This window comes from Hippopotamus amphibius, chromosome 3 (genome assembly GCF_030028045.1).
Source record: "Hippopotamus amphibius kiboko isolate mHipAmp2 chromosome 3, mHipAmp2.hap2, whole genome shotgun sequence".
Taxonomy (NCBI): Eukaryota; Metazoa; Chordata; class Mammalia; order Artiodactyla; family Hippopotamidae; genus Hippopotamus; species Hippopotamus amphibius.
The window spans coordinates 150,734,766-150,757,316 of record NC_080188.1 but is presented as its reverse complement, the minus strand read 5'-3'; the positions used below and the strand labels follow the sequence as shown (position 1 = coordinate 150,757,316).

Below are 22,551 nucleotides of genomic sequence, written 5' to 3'. Positions count from 1 at the left end.
AATTCAAACCTCATTCAAATGAACTTCATAGAACTTTAAACCCTACCAGTTAATAACAGTTACTAACAAAGAAAATAAAATTTAGTGGTGAGAAAATGCATTTCCTTAAAAAAAAAAAAAAGCAAATGATGCTCAAGTTAAAAACCACTTGGCAGAGGGGAGGAGTCAAGATGGCAAAATAGAAGGATGTGGAGCTCACCTCTTCCCACAAATACAACAAGAAAACATCTACAAATGGAACAATTCTCATAGAGCACCTGCTGAGCACTAGCAGAGGACCCTGGACACTTGAAAGTACAAGAAAAATCCCCACACAACCAGGTAGGACAAAAGAAAGGCAAAAAGAAAAGAGGAAATAGGATGGGACCTTCACCCCTGGGGGGAGAAGCTGGAGGACAGGAGAGGTTCCTGCACCTGAGGAAGCTCCCTCACCAGTGGGGAGATCAGCTGGGACAGAAGGAGGGCTTTGAGGGCTCAGAGGAGAGCACAGCAACCGGTCTGTGGCAGGCTGGACAAGTAAGACCTACACGATGGTCTGTGCTACAGCCCTGCGTTGCCACAGCATGAGACGTGCCTGCTGGTGTGGACAGGGGCTGGGTGCTGGAATGTAGGATTTGGAGAGCAGACCCAGGGAGGGAACAGCTGTTGGCTGTGAGGAGACAGCCTGAAGGGATGAGAGTAAGGGGCTCCACAACTGGGAATGTTCATGAAGACTAGGCCGCCGTAGAAGCAGCGTGCCATTTTTTGAGTGGCACACAAGAGGTGGGGCCATGATTGCAGCCCCTTCCACATGTTCTGGCCCTGCCTCCATGGGCACTAGGAGGGGTCCTCGCCTGAACAGGCTCATGTGCCCCACACATCACCACCTCTGCTCTGCCTGCCCAGGCAGGCATGTGTGCTCTGGGGCAGCCTCGGGAGCAGACACACTGGTGGGAGGCACACATGCAGAGGTGGGGCTGAAACCACAGCTGAGCCCCAGGAGCCATGCAAATAAGGAGGAAGAGCTGAAATCTCTCCTTGCAGCTGTGGGAACCACAGATTTACAAGCCTGCTGCTGGCTTTGTAAGTTCAGCGCTTGTGGGATATTCGAATGGATGAGTGCTCCCACAGCTGAGAAGGGTCTAGCTTTAGTGGCTGTGGGCTTGGTGGGCAAATACATGCAGGAATTGGACCAGGTCAAAATCTGAGCTGCCCCCTAGCTCCCACAATGGGTCTAGTTGCGTGATTTCTGCAGTCCTGGGACCTGACTTCAATGGATCTGCACAGGTGGCCTGGTAAAGACAATGCCTGAGAGACACCAGGGCCAGCTGCCAGCATACCCATGGTTAAGGTGGGGTTGAGAGCAGTTCCAACAACTGTGTAATTTATGAGCCAACACAGGGGGTGAAAAGTGACAAAAGAGAGCACACTCACGGGTGAACAGCTATAGAGGAGGAAATCTCAGTGACTTCTCTTCCAGTGGGAGTGCTCCAGTCCTGCCTACCTCACACCACAGATCAGAAACACAGGTCAGAAACAGATCTGTGGGCTTCTACTCCAACAACTAGGGAGCAGACCCTGCTCCTGACAGGGCAGTAACAACCACAGAGCAAAGGGGAGGTCCTGCTCAACATCCAGTGCAGGCTCTGATCACCACAACATCAGTCACAACTCTTATCAAGGGGATAATGGCCAGCATACACTGAGGAAAGAGGTGGTAGACATTCACTCTAAAAACAGCTCTTGCACCAAAAAATATTAAACCTACATAGGCTATACAGAGATGTTCCCAGATAATAACAGCCCTCTAAGAGAGTCTGAGGATCAAGCGTCAGGAGGAGGAACCCCCAGAGCATTTGGCATTGAAGGCCAGCAGGGTCTGAGTGCAGGAGCTCCTCAGGGCTGGAAGAAACAGGCTCCCCTGATATGCACTGGGACCCAGCACAAAGCAGTACCTCCATAGAAACTGGGGCTAGACCTAAGTAAGGGTCTTAGAGGGTCTCCTGGGGAGGGGGGGGCTTGGCTATATCTCACTGTGGAGGCAAGAACACTGGTGGAGGCTGCAGGAAATAAAGATCAGTGTGAGCCCTCCAGGAGGTCCCCATTTTGGCACAAAGACCTGGCCCCACCCAACAGCCTGCAGGCTCTAGTTCTGGGATGCCTCAAGTCAAACAACCAGCAGGGTAGGAACACAGCCCCACCCATCAGCACACAGGATGATTAAAGTCATACTGAGCTCACAGCTACCTCAAAACACACCCCTTAAGATGGAGTATCAAAAATGAAAAGAATGAAGAAAGTCTCAGAGACCTCTGGGGCAACATTAAACATACCAACATTCACATTATAGGGGTCCCAGAAGGAGAATAGAAATAGAAAGGGCCTGAGAGAATATTTGAAGATATTATAGCTCAAAACTTTTTTAAGATCAGAAAAGAAACAGTCACTCAAGTCCAGGAAGTGCAGAGAGTCCCATACAGAATGAACCCAAGGATGATCACATTGAGACACATATTAATCAAACTGACAAAAATTAAAGACAAAGAAAAAATATTAAAAGCAACAAGGGAAAGGCAACAAATAACATTCAAGGGACTCCCCATAAGGTTATTAGCTGATTTTTCAGTAGAAACTCTTCAGGCCAGAAGGGAGTGGCATGGTACATTTAAAGTGATGAAAGGGAAAGACCTGCAACCAAGAATACTCTCCCCAGCAAAGCTCTCGTTCAGATTTGATGGAGAAATCAAAAGCTTTACAGATAAGCAAAAGCAAAGAGAATTCAGCACCACCAAACCAGCTTTACAACAAATGCTAAAGGAACTTCTCTAGGTGGGAGAGACCAGCAGCTTAAAACACCATATATATATATATATATAGAATGCTATGTCAGAACCTCAAGGGAACAGCAAACCAAAAAACTACAATAGCTGCGCACACAAAAAAGAAAAAGCAACCCAAACACAGCACCAAAGATAGTCATCAAATCACAATAGAAGAGAACAAAAGAGGAAGAGAAGAAAATAAACCTACAAAAACAAATCCAAAACATTTAAGAAAATGTCAATAGGAACATACATATTGATAATTAGCTTAAATGTAAATGGATTAAATGGTCCAACCAAAAGACAGACTGGCTGAATGGATACAAAAACAAGACACTTATATATGCTGTTTACAACAGACCAACTTCAGATCTAGGGACACATACAGACTAAAAGTCAGAGGATGGAAAAAGTATTCCATGCAAATGGAAGTCAAAAGAAAGCTGGAGTAGAAATACTCGTATCAGACAAAACAGACTTTAAAATAAAGATTGTTATAAGAAACAAGAAAGGTCACTACATAATGATCCCTTCATCAATCCAAGAAGATATACCAATTGTAAATATACATGCACCCAACATAGGAGCACCTCAATATGTAAACCAAATGCTAACAGCCATCAAAGAGGAAATCAACAGCAACACAATGATAGTGGGGGACTTTAACATCCACTTACACCAATGGACAGATAATCCAGGCAGAAAGTCAATAAGGAAACACATGCCATGAATGATACATTAGACCAGAAGAACTTAATTTATATTTATAGAACATTCCAGCTGAAAGCAGCAGAATACACTTTAGTCTCAAGTGCACATGGAACATTCTCCAGGATAGACCACATATTGGGCTACAAATCAAGCCTTGGTAAATTTAAGAAAATTGAAATCATATCAAGTATCTGTTCAACCACAGCACTACAAGATTAGAAATATATTACAGGAAAAAAAACTGTAAAAAACAAAGACGTGGAGACTAAATAATATGTTACTAAACAACCAATGGATCACTGAAGAAATCAAAAAGGAAATTAAAAAATACTTAGAGACAAATGCCAATGAAAACACGATGAACCAAAACCTGTGGGATGCAGCAAAAGCAGTTCTAAGAGGGAAGTTTATAGCAATATAATCTTACCTAAGCTAAGAAAAATCACAAATAAACAACCTAACCTTATAACTAAAGCAGCTAGAGAAAGAAGAACAAATAAAACACAAAGTTATTAAAAGCAAAGAAATCATAAAGATCGGAGCAGAAACAAATGAAACAGAGATGAAGAAAACAATAGAAAAGACTGATAAAACTAATAGCTGGTTCTTTAAAAGATAAACAAAGTTGATAAAGCTTTAGCCAGATTCATCAAGAAAAAAAGGGAGAGGGCTCAAATCAATACAATTAGAAATGAAAAAGAAGTTACAACCAACACCAAAGAAATACAAAGGATCATAAGAGACTACTACAAGCAACTATATGCCAATAAAACAGGCAACCTAGAAGACATGGACAAATTCTTAGAATGGTACAACCTTCCAAGACTGAATCAGGAAGAAATAGAAAATATGAACAGATCAATCATAAGTACTGAAATTGAAACTGTGATTTTAAAACTTCCAACACACAAAAGTCCAGGACCAGATGGCTTCACAGGCGAATTCTATCAAACATTTAGAATAGAGTTAACACCTACCCTTCTGAAACTCTTCCAAAAAATTGCAGAGGAAGGAACACTCACAAGCTCATTCTACAAGGCCACTATCACTCTGATACTAAAACTAGACAAAGACACCACACAAAAAAGAAAATTATAGGCCAATATCACTGATGAACATAGACTCAAAAATCCTCAGTAAAATACTAGCAAACCAAATCCAACAACACATTAAAAGGATCACGCACCATGATCAAATGCGATTTATCCCAGGGATGCAAGGATTCTTCAGTACATGCAAATCAATCAATGTGATAAACCACATTAACAAACTGAAGAATAAAAACCATATGATCATCTCAATAGATGCAGAAAAAGCTTTTGACAAAATTCTACACCCATTTATGATAAAAACTCTCCAGAAGGTTTGCATAGATGGAAACTACCTCAACGTAATAAGGGCTGTTTCCAACAAACACACAGCAAACATCATTCTCAATGGTGAACCACTGAAAGCATTTCCTCTAAGATCAGGAAGAAGACAAGGATGTCAAATCTCATCACATTTACTCAACATAGCTTTGGAAGTCCTAGCCATGGCAATAAGAAAAGAAAAAGAAATAAAAGGAATCCAAATTGGCAAAGGAGAAGTAAAACTGTCACTGTTTGCAGATGACATGATACTATACATAGAAAATCCTAAAGATGCTACCAGAAAACTATTAGAGCTCATCAATGAATTCAGTAAAGTTGCAGGATACAAAATCATTATAGAGAAATTGCTTGCATTCCCATACACTAACAATGAAAGATGAGAAAGAGAAATTAAGGAAACAATCCCATTTACCATCATATTAAAAAGAATAAAATACTTAGGAGTAAATTGACCTAAGGAAGCAAAAGACCCTGTACTCAGAAAACTATAAGATACTGATGAAAGGAATCAAAGATGACACAAACAGATGGAGAAATATACCATGATTTTGGATTGGAAGAGTCAATATTATCAAATGACTACATTACCCAAAGTAATCTACAGATTCAATGTAATCCTGTCAAATTACCAATGGCATTTTGCACAGAACTAGAACAAAAAATCTTAAAATTTGTATGGAAACAAACAAACAAAAAAAACCCAAATAGCCAAAGAAAACCAGAGCTGGAGGAATCAGACTCCCTGACTTCAGACTATACTGCAAAGTTACAGTCATCAAAACAGTATGATACTGGCACAAAAACAGAAATATAGATCAATAGAACAGGATAGAAAATCCAGAGATAAACCCATGCACCTGTGGTCAACTAATCTATGACAAAGTAGGCAAGACTATACAATGGAGAAAATACAGTTTCTTCAGTGAGTGGTGCTTGGAAAACTGGACAGTTTCATGCAAAAGAATGAAATTAGAACACTTCCTAACACCATACACAAAAATAAACTCAAAATGGATTAAATATCTAAATGTAAGTCCAGATACTATAAAAATCTTAGAGGAAAACATAGGCAGAATACTCTCTGACATGAATCAAAACAAAATCTTAAAAGAAAAATAAACACACAGCAAAGGAAACAATAAACAAAATGAAAAGACAAACCCACAGAATGGGAGAAAATACTTGCAAATGAAGCAACTGACAAGGGATTAATCTCCAATATATACAAACAGCTTGTGCAGCTCAACAACAACAACAACAACAACAACAAAAACAATAAAAAAATGACCAGAAGATCTAAATAAATAGGGATTTTTCTGAAGAAGATATATAGATAGCCAACAAGTACATGAAAAGATGCTCAACATCACTAATTATTAGAGAAATGCAAATCAAAACTACAATGAGATGTCACCTTACATTGATCGGAATGGCCATTATTAAAAAATCTGTAAACAATAAATGCTGGAGAGGGTGTGGAGAAAAGGGAACCCCCATACACTGTTGATGGGAATGTAAATTGGTACAGCCACTATGGAGAACATTATGGAGCTTCCTTAAAAACTAAAAATAGAGCTACCATATGATACAGCAATCCTGCTGCTGGGCATATATCCAGAGAAAACCATAATTCAAAAAGATACATGCATCCCAACCTTCAATGCAGCATTATTTACAATAGCCAAGACATGGAAGCAACCTAAGTGTCCACTGACAGAGGAATGGGTAAAGAAGATGTGGCACATATATACAGTGGAATATTAACTATATTAATATAATATTACAGCCATAAAAAAGAATGAAATAATGTCATGTACATCAACATGGATGGACCTAGAGATTGTCATACTGAGTAAAATAAGCCAGACAGAGAAAGACAAATATCTTATGATATTGCTTACATGTGGAGTCTAAAAAAATGGTACAAATGAACTTATTTAAAAAACAGAAACAGAGTGACAGAGATAGAAAACTGTCTTATGGTTACCGGGGGGAAAGGGGATGGATAAATTGGGAGACTGGGATTGACATATGCACCCTACTATATATAAAATAGATAACTAATAAGGACCTACTGTATGGCACAGGGAAATCTACTCAATACGCTCTGATGATCTATATGGGAAAAGAATTTTAAAAAGAGTGGATATATCTATATGTATAATTGATTCACTTTGCTGTATAGCAGAAACTAACAGCACTGTAAATCAACTATACTGCAATAAAAATTTTTAAAAGACTACTTAGCAGTATTTACATATAATTAATATTGTTACAGAACCAATTTTATCTATTTAATATGGGAGATTCAGCTGAGAATTTATGGGCAAAAGATACTTATTGGTCAATTCTTTGTAAGTATAAAAAAAGCAAAAGATAGAGATTTCCATAAATTAGACTATTCTAAAACTCTAAATTATTGAGGCTTTATACTATCATTGCCTTACTTCTTATTTCTGAGGTAAGCTGATGTTGCTGTAATCACTATTTTTATACATGTGTTTGAAGGGCCATCAGACATGAGATAAACAGAATCAAAATTTATATTTTTCATATCAGAATTAATATTGGAAGAAATTGGCTTAAAATATTCAATACTGAAACTCAATTCTGGGCTCAAGTCTACTTTTCTTTAAAATGGATGCAGTAATAGTGTTTACCTCATAGGATCATTGTGAAGTTTTAAGTAAATAATCCATTTACATGGCTTAGAACAACACCTTGCATTCAATATAAGCTAGTTATTGTTGCCATTATTGTTATTTATACTATTATTTTATTCAGAATCATTTTTATGTCAGTAGGTAGCACCTAACTTTCTGAGCAAATACAAATTAAACAATATTTTGTAACAATCTTTGATGGTGCCTTCATCCTGAAGTGAATCATGGAATTTTCTTTCAGTGTCCCTTCCTCTGCTGGGGAGGGAGACTGTCTTATTAGAGACATCAAGTATTTGGCCCTTGAAACTGGGCTCCTCTGACTCCTCTTTACATACAAAACTAGAAAACCACCTTAGATAAGTTGTACTTTGGCTCCACACTATTCCATGGAGAGGGAAATAATCAGATTTTTAGTATTTCATTTGCCCATTTCTTTTACAGCTGGGCACTTTTATCTGCCTCATCCATTAAAAGAGGAAAACTAGATGGAATATGTATGCATGAAAGGTGGTATTTAAGAAGGAAAAGAGGAAAAGAGTGGAAATTGGGAGCCAAATGGTTAAAGGCCTGAAGCTAACAGTACAAATATAATGTTACACTCTCTCAGATTTATCCCAGGTGGTGTTATCTTTCAAGCTATGGCCATTGTGTCTGTGTGCACATTAGTGCTTTTTTCTCATAGGGATAAATAGAAGTGTAGTAGAATTCAATGTCATTTCAGTAATCCTAATATTAAAAGAGCTCAGGTAAAACAGTGTGTATGGGCCCTGTGCATGCATGGTGAACTGGTCAGTCTTTTTTTTATCTCATGATGGAGAACTTCCTGCCACTAGCTGACAAATGGGAACAAGGTGATTCGTAATCCTCTATGGATCACGTCTGGTGCAAATAAATACATGAAAATTACAAGACTGTTCAAGTGTATTTTCAAGATACTTAAAGTTCATCATTTGCAAAAAGAAAGAGGATAACATCTTTATCTTAAGATTTATTAAAGGGATAACAAATTATTATTCTACAATATATGATGCTAGACTGAACTTATATGTTTTTCTGTATCTCATAGATTGTGTGATCTCATCCTGAAAATTTAGCTTTGTGTAATATAAATTGCACACCAACATGCTCTAAAGAATCTGGGAGCAGCATCTGAGTCATAAAAGTGCTGAGGCAATGGCAGTTCTTTTGGTAAAAAGGTTTATCATTTCACATTAAATGAAGGTGAACCTACTAAAATTATGCAGTTAAAAATAATAAATGCTATAGGTTTAATTTCCTTCAACCACAGTAGAGGTGACTGAGTGCTTTATGGAGGTGGTAGTTTGTTTGTTTGTTTTTTGGAGGTGGTAGTTTTGATGCTGACGGAGCTCTGACTTTATATAATGAAAAGATTACCTGTCCCAGGGATCGCCAGTCCAAACCTGCACTGCCGATGTAAACATGCTGTTTGTCCACAATCCAGAAGGAGGACTGCAGCCGGCCCTTGTTGTAGGCAGTCATGTTCATGTAGGTCACCTCAGCTCCTAGGAGTTCAAGGAAATCCCAGTCAGTGTTTGTGTCAAGGCCCTGAACGTGCAGTCAGTCTCCTACCCACAGCAATACTCGTGATTTGCATCCATCACAGTTGGCATTGAAGGAAGCCAAATATTTACATTAGTTTAGTGCACAGAGGACCCTCAAGGAGTTACTTCATTCCCAAAAAGAATACAAAGGGAAAAAAATGTGTTTTTCCCTATGTATAGCTCCCCAAGGTGACAAGATCATGGCTTTTCAAGTCAGATCTGACTCACATCCTTGCTCCTTGATTTATCATTCAGATGGTGAGACAGGTGTGCCATGCTCTCTTTTCTTTTACTTTTGAGATAATTTTCATACAATTTTGCACTCAATAAAAGATCAGTCTTGCTTAGTAATATGGCTTTCCTCAACAAGGAATTGGCCTTCTTTTTCTCTATTGAAGTATAGTTGATTTACAATATTGTGTTAGTTTCAGGTGTACAGCAAAGTGATCTACTTAAATATATATATATATAGAGAGAGAGAGAGGTTATTATAAGATATTGAATATAGTTCCCTGTACTAAACAGTAAATCCTTGTTGTTTATAGGAACTGTCCTTCCTATACCTTCTCTACATTAGTTTCACCTTTTACCCTTTCCCTTGCCTTAACTTCTTTGTTTTCCCTCTTCATTATTTAATTTGGATTTGGTCTCTTCTGAGTCTTTCTTTATCTGATAGTTCCTAATTTACGCAATGGGGTTATTTAAGCCTTACAGAAATGCAATTTCAACTAGGTCACCCAGACTATTGTTAAAACAAAATATTCATTTTAAGATCTGAATTTAACCAATTGTTCTGTGCATGATGTGTCATAATCAGTTGTCAAGCTGTTAATGTGTTGCTGCCTCAGGGCTATGCATTTACAGCTTCTTAAAAGGAATATATAGCCCACTGAATACAAAGCCACTTAATTTCTGGTAAATGTCCATTTATTTAAAAGAACAGACCTATATGCATATATTTAATGAACTAAACTATTCTGTTTTCAGATAATCAATATTAATAAAGAAAATGTATTTTGGTGGCCCAGTTCATTGTCAGAAACTTCACTACAAGAGGAAGACATAATATCATATGCCTAAGGCTACCTTCCAGGATACAGAAAGGAAGAGTGATTTACACTATGAGTCTAACCTGTAACTCTTGGGAAAATGTTAAGTATGCATCTGTGCTCCTGTGAGATGAAAAGGGAGGCCATGGGCCAGGAGAGGATCTGAGGTGAAGAGAGCATCCAGGAAGATTTTCTCTGTGGGTGGAGCAAGTTCATTATCCTAGATAAGTGAGGGCACATGTTCCTTAGCCTTCAGCCATCCTGGAAGAGCAATATCCAGAGGAGGAACAGTTGGGTGTGGCAGAATCTGAATGTCCAAAGTGGGTACTTACCATGGCAATTATGGAGAGACCCAAATCTGCATATCTGCATGGAGGGTGTGGTACCCGTCCCCACCCCACCCCCTCCCCCCCCGCCCCGAGACAGCTGCCCATGCTCCTAAGTGGATGTAGAGCAGCATTTGTCTTTGGAGAGATTATTACTTTCTTAGGGCTGCCATAACAAAGTACCACAAACTGAGTGGCTTAAAACAACAGAAACCTGGCAGACTAGTGTCTCCATAAAACCATCTTATCAGGGTCTGGATGCCAGTTTGCCAGTTTCTTTTATAGAATCAGAGAGGGAAAAGTGGTGAGGAAGTAAAGTAAAAAGGCAGAATACAGAAGGAGAGATGTGGGGAAGTAAAGTAAAAAGGGTTATCAGTCTTGCTAATCATCTCCAGGAATGACCAGCCTTGGTGAGGGGATGAAACAACAGAAACTTATTCTCTCTTAGTTCTAGAGGTTAGAAGTCCAAAATGAACTTGTCAACAGGGACACACTCCCTCTGAAACCTGTGGAAGAGAATCCTTTCTTGCTTTCTCCTAGCTTCTTGTGGTGGCCATCAGTCTTTGGCATTCCTTGGCTTTCAGACGCATCACTCCAATCTCCCCACCTCTGTTGTCACATGGCATCTTCTCCCTATGTGGCTCTGTTTTCTCCTCTTCTTACATTGACACTAATTATGCTGGATTAAGGGCCCACTCCACTACAGTATGATACTATCTTAAATAATTATATCTGCAAAAACCCTATTTCCAAATAAGGTCATATTTTGAGGTACTGGTGGGGGGTAGGTCTTCAACATGTCTTTTGGGGAGACACAGCTCAATCTATAACAGAGATCTTGGCCCCTTTAACTGGCTATGCCCTTCAATAGCACTAGATTGACCAGTACTAACAGAAGCATCTCCTCATCTCTGGGGGAAGAGGAGCAAGGTGATCTTGGGTTTGCTTCAGATTATACCTTCAACATGTGCCTCTGCCAGGCCTTCACCTACCTTCTCATTCTGTCTGGAAACAACTCTAACCTTCTGTGACATTGACTGGCTCTCACTTCCTGGCCTGGGATATGTGCATTGGACTATTTATCAGCTTTTGGACTCCCCCCCATTCTTGCTCAAGTCCTGAGCCCCAGCCCATTGGCCCACCTGAGGGGACACTGAGCCTATCTAAAGGATACACTGGGGATTGTCCCTTTCAACCTCCCCATCCCATACTGCATAGCCATCTCCCTAAAAGTACTATGTTAATTTACTTGTCAGTTTAGCCTAAAGAGTGTGATTTCAGGCCTTGTGTAACCCTGCAGCCAGAGTATCTACAGTTACTTATTGATGCCTAAAAGTAGTCAATAAACTTTTATTGAATATCTAATATATACCAAATGTTATGTGAAATTATGGACAAAAGACCAAAAGTGGCTGATTCAAATTCAAGCATACCAGGGTATGGCCAAAATGGCTGGAAGACCCTGAGCTCACCTCCTCCCAAGGGCACACCAAAATTACAACTATTTACAGAGTAACTATTGAGGAGAAAAACCAGAAGGCCAGCAGAAAACATCTACAACTCAAAATATAAAGAGGGAACCACAATGAGACTCGTAGGAAGGGTGGAGACAGAGTATAGTTAAGACCTATACTGGGGTGGGTGGCCCACAAAAGGGAGGATGATTACAATTGCAGAGGTTCTTCTCAAAGAGCGAGTGATCTGAGCTCCAAATCAGGCTCCTCAGCCTTGGGGTCCTTCACCAGCAAGATGAGCTTCCAGAGCATTTGGCTTTGAAGGCCAGAAGGGCTTACTTTCAGGATAGCCAGAGGGCTGTGGGAAATAGGGACTCTACTCTTAAATGGTGCACACAAAATCTCAAGTGCCCTAGGACCCAGGGCAAAAGAAGTAATTTGAAAGGATCCTGGTTTAGGCCCACCTGCTGATGTTGGAAAGCCTTCAGGAGAGGCAGGAGGTAACTGGAGCTCACCTTGGGGACATCAACATTGGTGGCAGCCACTTTTGGCAGCTTTTTCTGCCACTTGGACACCATTCCTGGCAAGAGTAACTTTGGAATCCTCCTTTGAGGTTATTAGCACTGGAACCTGACCCCACCCACTAGATGGTCAGCACCAGTACTGGGACTCTTCATGCCAACCAACTATCAGGGCAGGGACATAGCCCTACCCACCAGCAGTCCTGCTGCCTTAAGCCCCCTGAGCCCAGAACAACACTGGGACCCAGCCTGTCCACCAGAGGACCCAGGACTCCAGGACCAAGCCCTGCACACTAGCCTTAGGTCCTCTAGGGCCCTGCACCCAGAGACACCAGCTCTGCCCATCCATGGGCCAGCACTAGCCCCAGTATCCAGCCTCACCTACCAATGGGTGGGCACTAGGCCCACAATCCTCCAGGCCTGGCCCTGCCCACCAGAAGGCAGACATCAGTCCCAGGGCCATCACATTTCAGCAGCCTCCTGTATCAGGACCCAGCCCTGCCCACCAGCATAACCAACACAAGCTCCAAACCTCCAAGGCCCTGCAGCCAGCAGGCTCATGACCTGGCCCCACCAACCAGGGGCCAGCAGTTTCTGCACAAGTGAGGACCTGGCAACGAATCAAACCAGAGGTCACACACCTAAGACTGCCCACAGTAGTCAGCCTGCCACAACAGAAACACCTGCACAGCCCACATAGAGGGATCCTTAGAGCATATAGCTTTGGTGACCAAAGGGGAATACATTACTGGGATGCATAGAACATCTCTTATAAAAGGCGACTTCTCCAAGGTAGGGAAACAATCAACCTACCAAATACATAGAAGTACAAAGAGCAAATTAGGCAAAATGAGGTGACAGAATAGGTTCCAAATGAAGGTACAAGATAAAACTCCAGGAGAACTAAGTGAAGTGAAGATAGGCAATCTAACCAAGAAAGAGTTCAAGGTAATGGTTGGAAAGATGTTCAAAGAACTCAGGAAAAGACTGGATGAACACAGTGAGAAGTTAACAAAAAGTTAGAAAATATAAAAAAAGAACCAAACGGAGCTGAAGAATACAATAAATGAAATGAAAAATACACTTGAAAGAGTCAACAGTAGGTTAAATGATACAGAAAAACAGATCAGCAAGCTGGAAGACAGAGTAGTGGAAATCACTGAAGCTGAACAGAAAAAAAGAATAAGAAGTGAGGACTATTTGTGAGACCTCTAGGACAACATCAAGCATACTAACATTCACATAATAGGGTTCCCATAAGGAGAAGAGAGAGAGAGAAAGGGGCAAGAACATATTTGAAGACATAATAGCTGAAAACTTCCCTAACCTGGGGAAGGAAACAGGCATCCAGGTCCAGGAAGCACAGAGGGTCCCAAACAGGATCAACCCAAAGAGGACCACACCAAGACAAATTGTAATTAAAATGGCAAAAATTAAAGATAAAGAGAAAATTAAAAGCAGAAAGAGAAAAGAAACAAGTTACCCATAAGGGAACTCCCATGAGGCTATCAGTTGAATTTTTAGCAGAAACTCTGCAAGGCAGAAGGGAATGGCACAATATATTCAAAGCGATGAAAGAGAAAAAGCTACAACTAAGAATACTCTAGCTGGCAAGGCTTTCATTCAGATTTGATGGCGAGATCAAAAGTTTTACAGACAAGCAAAAGCTACAGGGGCTCAGCACCACTAATGCAGCTTTATAGTGTAAGGCTAAAGGGACTTCTCTAAGAGAAAAAGAGAAGGTCAAACCAAAACGTGAAAATTATGAAAGGAAAAATCTCATTGGTAAAGGCAAATATATAGTAAAGGTAGTAAATCAGTAATGTATAAAGGTAGTAGGAAGGATAAAAGACAAAAGCAGGGGGAATTGGATGAAGGTAGTCAAAAGGTACAAAGTTCCAATTATAAGATAAATAAGTACTAGTGATGTAAAACACGATAAATATAATTAACACTGCTGTGTGTTAGAGATGAAAGTTTTTAAAAGAGTAAACCCTGAGTTCTTATCACAAGAAAAAGTTTTTTTCTATTTCTTTAATTTTGTATATGAGATAATAGATGTTTAGAAAACTTACTGTGATAATCATTTCATGATGTATGTAAGTCAAATCATTATGCTGTACACCTTAAACTTATCTAGTATTGTATGTCAATATGTCAATAAAACAAATTCAAGCATACCAATTAAAGTGTAAAACTTTAAATGTTCAGGATCTGCACCATCCCTGCTGTTCAGATAGCAAGGGGGCACTGAATATCTGAAAGATGAGAAAGGGGTGCCCTATCGCTCTATTAGGGAATCCCGAGTGAAGGCTGAGAGCATGAAAGACAGTGATGGCTTCACAGTTCTGCTAGGGCCAGAGCTAAAGGCCAGCAGATCTGTGTGGAGAGATCAAGCAATATGTAATAACAGTAACTCCCATTTACTGAACACCTATGTGTGCCCAGGGCCAAGACAGCTGTGTTTCAACAATCCCACATGGTACATCGTTTTTTTCCCTACAAACTACTGGACATGGTATAAGAAAACCAACTGAAAACATTTGATGATACATCTGGAAAAATATTTGTCTACATATGGCTTGTGAAATATCACTTTCCCATGACAAATTATTTATTTGTCTCTTTCTATCTATCTAAATCTAATCCCCATCTATCTCTGAAGATAAATGCTTTATCTTAATTTATGTCTTAACTTATACCTATATTTATATAGTTTATATACTTATAAATATATATTTAGTCATATCCAACTATCCCTCATTTTATTACAAACATAGTATTCAATAGTTTACTTAAAAGAATTTATTTTACATGCACTTTTAAATTATCTTTTTCATTGGTTACAGAAATTATCCTCATCCTATTGTTTTTTATGTGTATTGGAGATGGTTAAAATCCAATATTTTCTGACTATAAACATACTTAATTACAAACAAAGTTTTTAATGCACCACTTATTGCAGTGGTAGTATTACGTGTACAAACAAAATCTGAGTTTATTACATAGTATTATGCTAGAATTTTAATTGGCAAAGATGATAGTCACATTTTTATGAAGTAAATATTACAGACATAAGATTACAAAATATCTTTAAAACCTGACTTGATTAAAATAAACACTTTCTTTTTCAAAAGCTTTGAAAATGTATTTAAGTTTTATTAATCAATTTTCATTCCCCTATATTTCATTTTTAATAGAGAAAAATATTGTCAGTCTCTCTGCAGCCAGTGATCCACTGTGCAGAGGCCTCAGGATGCCAAGTGAGAGATGCACATCACAGCAACAGTGATACACCAGGACTCCTGGCTGGTTGCTGTGCAAAGTTGTCGTTGGTAGCTCTGGACCTCTGCAGTTCCTCCTGTTTTCAGCCTGATCATCTACTTGTTTACTTATGGTTAACAGAAATTATTAACAATTCAAAATAATGTTTTTATATGTAAACATGATGTCAAGAGGATGTACTTGTTTCTATATTCACTTTATAAATTATATTCACAATATCTAAGAAATCCAATTAAATATTTTAAAAAGCTACAAATGTGCTTCCTTCTTGAGAAGGAAGTAAACATTAAGAATCAGGAAATCCCAAACTACTTATTAATCCTTTAAGCTTTAATAGAGATGCTCTATTGAAATTTAATAGACAGTGCTCCTGGTTTCAGAGGGGTTCTGTTTCTTTACTGTTATTCTTATGGCATTAACCAGGTAATATTGTACTTTATTTTGTACATGCATAATTTCAATGAAGAAAATACTCCATTGAAATTTAATAGAGAAAATGACGATATTAACTAAAAAGTTAATGTGATCCCTCCTCTAGAAAGACTTTCTGGCATTAAATTTGCATATTATAGATCTGTCCTATATTGTGTTTAGTGGAATTAATAACTACCTCACCTATAGAGAGCATTGTTCTTTTTCAGGATCCTGATGTTTGCCTTAGTCAGATTTTGGAGCACCTCACTGTTCCTCATGTGTGACGCAGCTGTGGATGATAGTGCATGGGTGAGCTCAGAGTCACCCCACTTGTCTACAATGCAGACTCTTGGGGGCCAGCCTTCCATCTGTGCCTACCACATGATTTTTTTGGACATGACTATGTTTGTGATTCTGCTTCATTACCATCAACTTAAAAATCCTTATGCTCGTATTTTGATCAGAAATAGATTCACAAATAATATATTTGTGAACAGTAGCTAATTCATCATCTCAGGATACTCATTCCAATCTAAAAATTATTTAAGAATACATAATTATTTATTTATTTATAAATTATTTATAAATTATTATTTATAAATTTTGAAGCTTCAGGAATGTGCTTTCTCTGTAGGTTAACCTGAAGAGGTTTAGCACTGGAATGTTCACACACTTACACATAAGGAAGATAACTCAGGGGGAAAGTGAACAACTTTAGAAGACATCTGGTTGAAGAATTTCATTTTTAATTCCAGTGTAGATAAGAGAGTTAAATTCTACCTATGCTCAGATGTATATACTCCAGATGTATCTTCTATATATCTAGCAGGTCTCTCTCATACTGTCTCTTTCATGAAGGGGGAAAAAAATCTTCACAGAATATATCTGTTAGTTGATGTTACATGCAGTTTAGATGTGCATTCTTTCTTCTTGGCCAATGCCTTCTTCTTACAGTGCTAGATGCACCCACATGATGCAGAATGGAAAGGTCTAGGTACCATGTAAATCTGTTTAGTCTCTGTTTTGCCACAGCTGATTGAACCAAATGCAGACACCTGACCTATGCTGAGCCAATAAGATTTCATCTTTTGGGAATCCAATACTGAGTCACAAAAGAAGTTAATTAAAAGAAGTTGTTCTGGAGAGTCATAAACAGATGGAGTTTGCCATGACTCTCCAAGTCCACATAAATGAAGTGTAGGAGAACGCAAACTTCAGAGAGAGTGTGAAAGAACCAGATACATGAAGAAAAGAGACTAAAAAGACAGTGTCCTCCCTGGAGAGGAAAATGGAGAGAGAGGCAGTGGTATAGGACAGTCCTTAGCAGCCTTGTCTCCTCAGACCAGCTCCACTTCAGACTTTGAGTTCCTGTAAATCTTTAGAATAAATTACTTGTTATTTAACTGAGTTTGGAGGGGTTATGTTTCTTTACTAACTTATTCCCATGGTAATTAATCAAATAAAATTCTACTTTGTTTTGTGCACACATAAGTCCTACAAACTTTATAAGCATATTTTTAATATTTGACTAAAAATATTCTGTTCTGGGCTAAAAATCATGCAATTTTTAGCAACGAGCCAGTTGCACAAATTGCATGATTGAATGTTTCAAATTTAAAATAAACATCCTGTCAAAATACTCTTCATAATGACACAAAAGGAAATATGTTAGTACACTGGTTAAAAGTGGAAAATAAAGTTCTACATTCCCCTTGTTTATCATTAAAAAATCAAACAAATCTTATCTCCAAGTTTATTTCCAGGAAGTCACCTGTTGAAAGTGCATTACTAAAGCTTTAGTAAATTTTATGATATATCATTTATATATTCAAGAGAATATACGTAACATATGAAAATTATGAAGCACCATATACAAACGGATACCCATGAACCTTCCATTTCACCAAAAATAAAAACTAAAACCTTACCAATCTGATGAAAGCAGTGCTTTCCAGGCAGTGATGATTCTATCCCCCTTCCCCCATGGGACATGTGGCATTAACTGGAGACATTTTGGGTTGTCAAAACTGGTGAGAGGAACACTATTAGCATCCAGTGGGTAGAGTTCACGGATGTCGCTAAACATCTTGCAATACACCAAGCAGTCTCCCACAACAAAGACTTATCCTGCCCCAAATGTTGACAGTCTTGAGGGTGAGATATCCTGCATTAAATTTGTTTGTGTTTATGCTTGAACCCATATCCCTACCACTTTTCTCTGATGCAACCATGATCCTGAATTTGGTGTTTACCATTGTCTTCTTTTTAAATATTTTATCACATGTCAATGTATCCCTAATAGCATTATAAAAATAAGTTTATCACCAGCTTTTGAACACAGATAATCAATGAGCTTAAGCATATATTAAAGGGGACTGCATCAGTATTAGTAATTATAGATTTCTGGAAAGGCTTATAGATGTTCCCTGAAAGCAAATTTTGCAGCAGAAATCTATCTTACCAATCAAGTGTTTCTTCTTCAGAATGTACTGATTTGTGTGAGCAATGAAAAAGGTCACAGCCTGTTCTTGGGAGCTTTAATAAAACCAGTACAGTTTAATCAATTTAATTAGCAACACTTTGGAATCCATTGGCTTGAAGTTTAAAGAGAACACCAAAGGGTAAAAATCACCAGTCATGACATATCTCTGTTTTTAAATCATTCAGTGAGTGATGTTCAGAAAATTTTTTAGATAATCAGTTACATGTTCCAGTTGTGGAAAAAGTGAAACTTAAGTGCACATTTCATTTTTAGTTTTAACATATATATTCAAGTATTGTCAAAACTATGTTGTGGAATTTTTCACAAGTTGTCTTTGATACTTTGCTTTTAGTCTACAGATTTGGACTCACAGGGTCCATTTCTAGGGAAATGCCATGCTTTGATTATTGTCTCATAGTTCAACAGTTAAGCTATCTATAGGAATAGTTGATTTAAGGAACCATTAGGCTTTAAATAAAATTATACTTAAAAATAAAATTTGCTTATAACAAATGCTGGAGAGGGTATGGAGAAAAAGGAATCCTTCTACACTGTTGGTGGGAATGTAAACTGGTGCAGCTACTATGGAAAACAGTGTGGAATTTCCTCAGAAAACTAAAAATAGAATTATCATATGATCCTGCAATCCCACTCCTGGGCATTTATCTGGAGGAAACTCTAATTGGAAAAGATACATGCACCCCAATGTTCATAGCAGCCCTATTTACAGTAGCCAAGACATGGAAGCAAACTAAATGTCCATCAAGAGATAAACGGATAAAGAAGATATGGTATATATACATAATGGAGTATTAATCAGCCATAAAAAGTAAAATAATGCCATTTGCAGCAACATGGATGGACCTAGAGATTATCATATTAAGTAAGTCAGACAGAGAAAGAAAAATATCATACAATATCACTTATATGTGGAATCTTAAAAAATGACACAAATGAATTTATTTACAAAATAGAAATACACTCACAGGCATAGAAAACAAACTTTGGTTATCAAAGGGGACAGTGGGGGGTGGGGAGATATATTAGAAGTTTGGGATTAACATATATACCCTACTATATATTAAATCAATAACCAAGGATCTACTGTATGGCACAGGGAACTATATTCAATATCTTGTAAAAACCTATAATGGAAAAGAATCTGAAAAATAATATATGTAAATTGAAGTATAGTTAATTTACAATGTTGTGATATATATATATGTGTCACTTTGCTGTGCACATATATATATGTCACTTTGCTGTATATGTGAAACTAACACAACATTGTAAATTAACTATACTTCAATTTAAAAAAATGGCTAAAAATTTAAAAAAAAATCATTGCCAAGAAAAAAATAAATAAAATTTACTTAAATTATACATCCTCAATTATGCAAAAAATTCCACACTCAAAACAGATCAGCAAAACATGATCTAAAATGGCTCATCAGTTGTAATAAAATATGATAAGGTCTGGGATGTTGGTGGTCAGAGCTCATGCTTATTACTACCTCTCTCTTACTCCTCCTTCCTGGGGTCACATATCTATTTATATAGATACCAAGACAGGGAGTAGAGAACGAAGAGCACTTCTGAGGCTTCTGTTTCAGTGCCAGTGCTCACTGGAAGGAGGCATCCTGTCAGAGTCCAGTGCTGCTGCATTGCCAGGGAGGATGGGGACCCAGTGGCTTTGGAGGTTTGCTTTCTTGGCAAAGCCCACATCACTCTACCTTACCATTGGCTGTCCCAGTAGTGACAGAAGACTGCACAGTCAAATCTGCCAGGCTTCTGAGGTAGCAATCCTGCTTACGTTGAACATGGCACTTCACCTAATACAAATCAACAGCTTAGAGGAGGCACGTCAAGTAGAAAAGCATAAGGCTATTGCTGAGGCAAATCAAATGGAAGACACAGGAATTCTTTTTTTTTTTTTTTTAAGAACTTTTATTGAGATACAGTTGGAAACAGGAATTCTTAAGGACATTCGAGAAGATATTCCAAAAGAATAATCTAAGAACAAAGGAGATGTTCTTAGAAGTTAAGAAGATCCAAAATATAAATTCAGTTGAGTCAACCTAATATAAGATTAGCAGTGCTGAAAACTGAATTAGTGATCCAGAAGTTCAAATGCAGTAACTGATTTACAACACAGAATGAACATAAAGGAATGGAAATGATCATTGAAAAGTTGACACATAAGAGATATATCTGGGGAGCTGGTACCTCAATCAAAGTCTAAAAGTAAGAAAAAGGGGTCTCACTAAAAGTAGAAAGACACGTTATAAATGTGATTTTTAAAAGTTGCAATTAAAGGATTTGACTAAGATATTCAAAGTCTACTTACAGTAGTTTCAGAGAGAACCAAAATCAGAGGGGAAGAAATTATAAATTATAAACAAAATTTCTAAGAACTGAAGGACATAAGTTTCTAAATTATAAAAGCCTACCAATCCCTAGTCAAGAAATTTAAAAAGACCCATACACATATCATCATATGTTTTCAGAACAGTGGAGATAAACAAACTTACAAAAATGATAACATGCAAAGATTAGTAAATGTGAATTATACCAGATAACAAAGGAACAAAGAAAACTAGAAACTAGTCTCAAGGGAAACAAATTTGTATATCTAACAAAGACTGAAGAGAAAGTAAAAACATTTTCAGATATGAAAAGGTCTTAAGTGCAATATTTCTCAGGAAGTTACTGGAGAATGGGCTCCACCATAATAAGGAAAAAAAAAAGAGGGGGAGGAAATGTAGAAGACTCTACATAAGACAGAAACAAACTGAATTCCTAGCATGATGGTGAAGACAAATCCCTGTGCAAAAGGCCCAGAAAGCTTGTGGAATGGTCCTCAGACTTGAGTATGAAGGAGGGATCCAGAAAGGATATCACCAAGAAAAAGTAAATGAGATGGGTAGACTGATGTATCAGACTATGTTAAGGTTGTAAGTTGTAGAAATTTGAGATGATTTAATGGAAAGTGCCCAGAAGCATTAACTAAAAGAGAAAATCTGGCTGTACAAAAGGAAATGTGATTGCTGTACACAGACCAGTGTAAATATTAAATATTGATTTACGCCCCCAAAGATGATAGAACTATATAGGGAGGATCAAGAAAGAGGCAGTATTTGTGTGCAGTGGGAGGCAGGTAGCAGAGAGAGGAAGGACTGGTAGAAGACAGATAATCCTCCATATTTCACAATAGTAAACAAACAGGTAATATTTGAAATAAAAATATCAAGAAGTAGCAATATAAATAGGTTACTTTTTTTAAGGTAATACCAGAAGAAACAGCTAAAAGTAAGAAAAATAGCTACCTCTGGGAAGTAAAAATTGGAAGTACGTTGACATAGGTCAGAGAGATCCTTTCTTTAATACAGCATTGTCGTAGTTTTTGACTTGATCAATATATAAATTAAAAAGATATATAAATGAAAAAAAGTACCTCAATATAATATGGGCTATTTACCAAAATGCCAAATAAATTTCATTTTAATGGTGAAATTGTAAAGCTATTTCCATTATAATAAGGAATAGACAATACAGCTGACCCTTGAACAACATAGGTTGGAATTGCACAGGTCCACTTACACACAGATTTTTATTTTCAATAAATACTACAGTCAGTACTACATGATCTATAGGCGGTTGAACCGTGGATGTGAAGCTGTAGATATGGAAGGCCAACTCTGGGACTTGGACATCCATGGATTTTGATATATGCAGTAGGTCCTGGAATCAGTCCTCCAGGGATACTGAGGGATGGCTATAATTATTCACCATTATTTAATGATTCAAAAGTTACATTAAAATTAAAAACATACATAATAAAACAGAAGAGATAAAATCCTCTCTTTTGTTGGTAGTTTGAATGCTATGTCTGAAAATCCCAACAGAATCA

General features: G+C 37.9%; 1 protein-coding gene across 1 annotated transcript in view; it reads right to left on the bottom strand.

The window, feature by feature from the left end:
• Window positions 1-22,551, bottom strand: part of PLD5 (phospholipase D family member 5) — a 433,085-nt gene that overhangs the window by 86,074 nt on the left and 324,460 nt on the right. Inside the window, exon 5 of the mRNA XM_057729806.1 lies at window positions 8,944-9,071. Within this exon, the coding sequence (XP_057585789.1) occupies window positions 8,944-9,071 (128 nt within the window). The remainder of the gene's footprint in view (window positions 1-8,943; window positions 9,072-22,551) is intronic.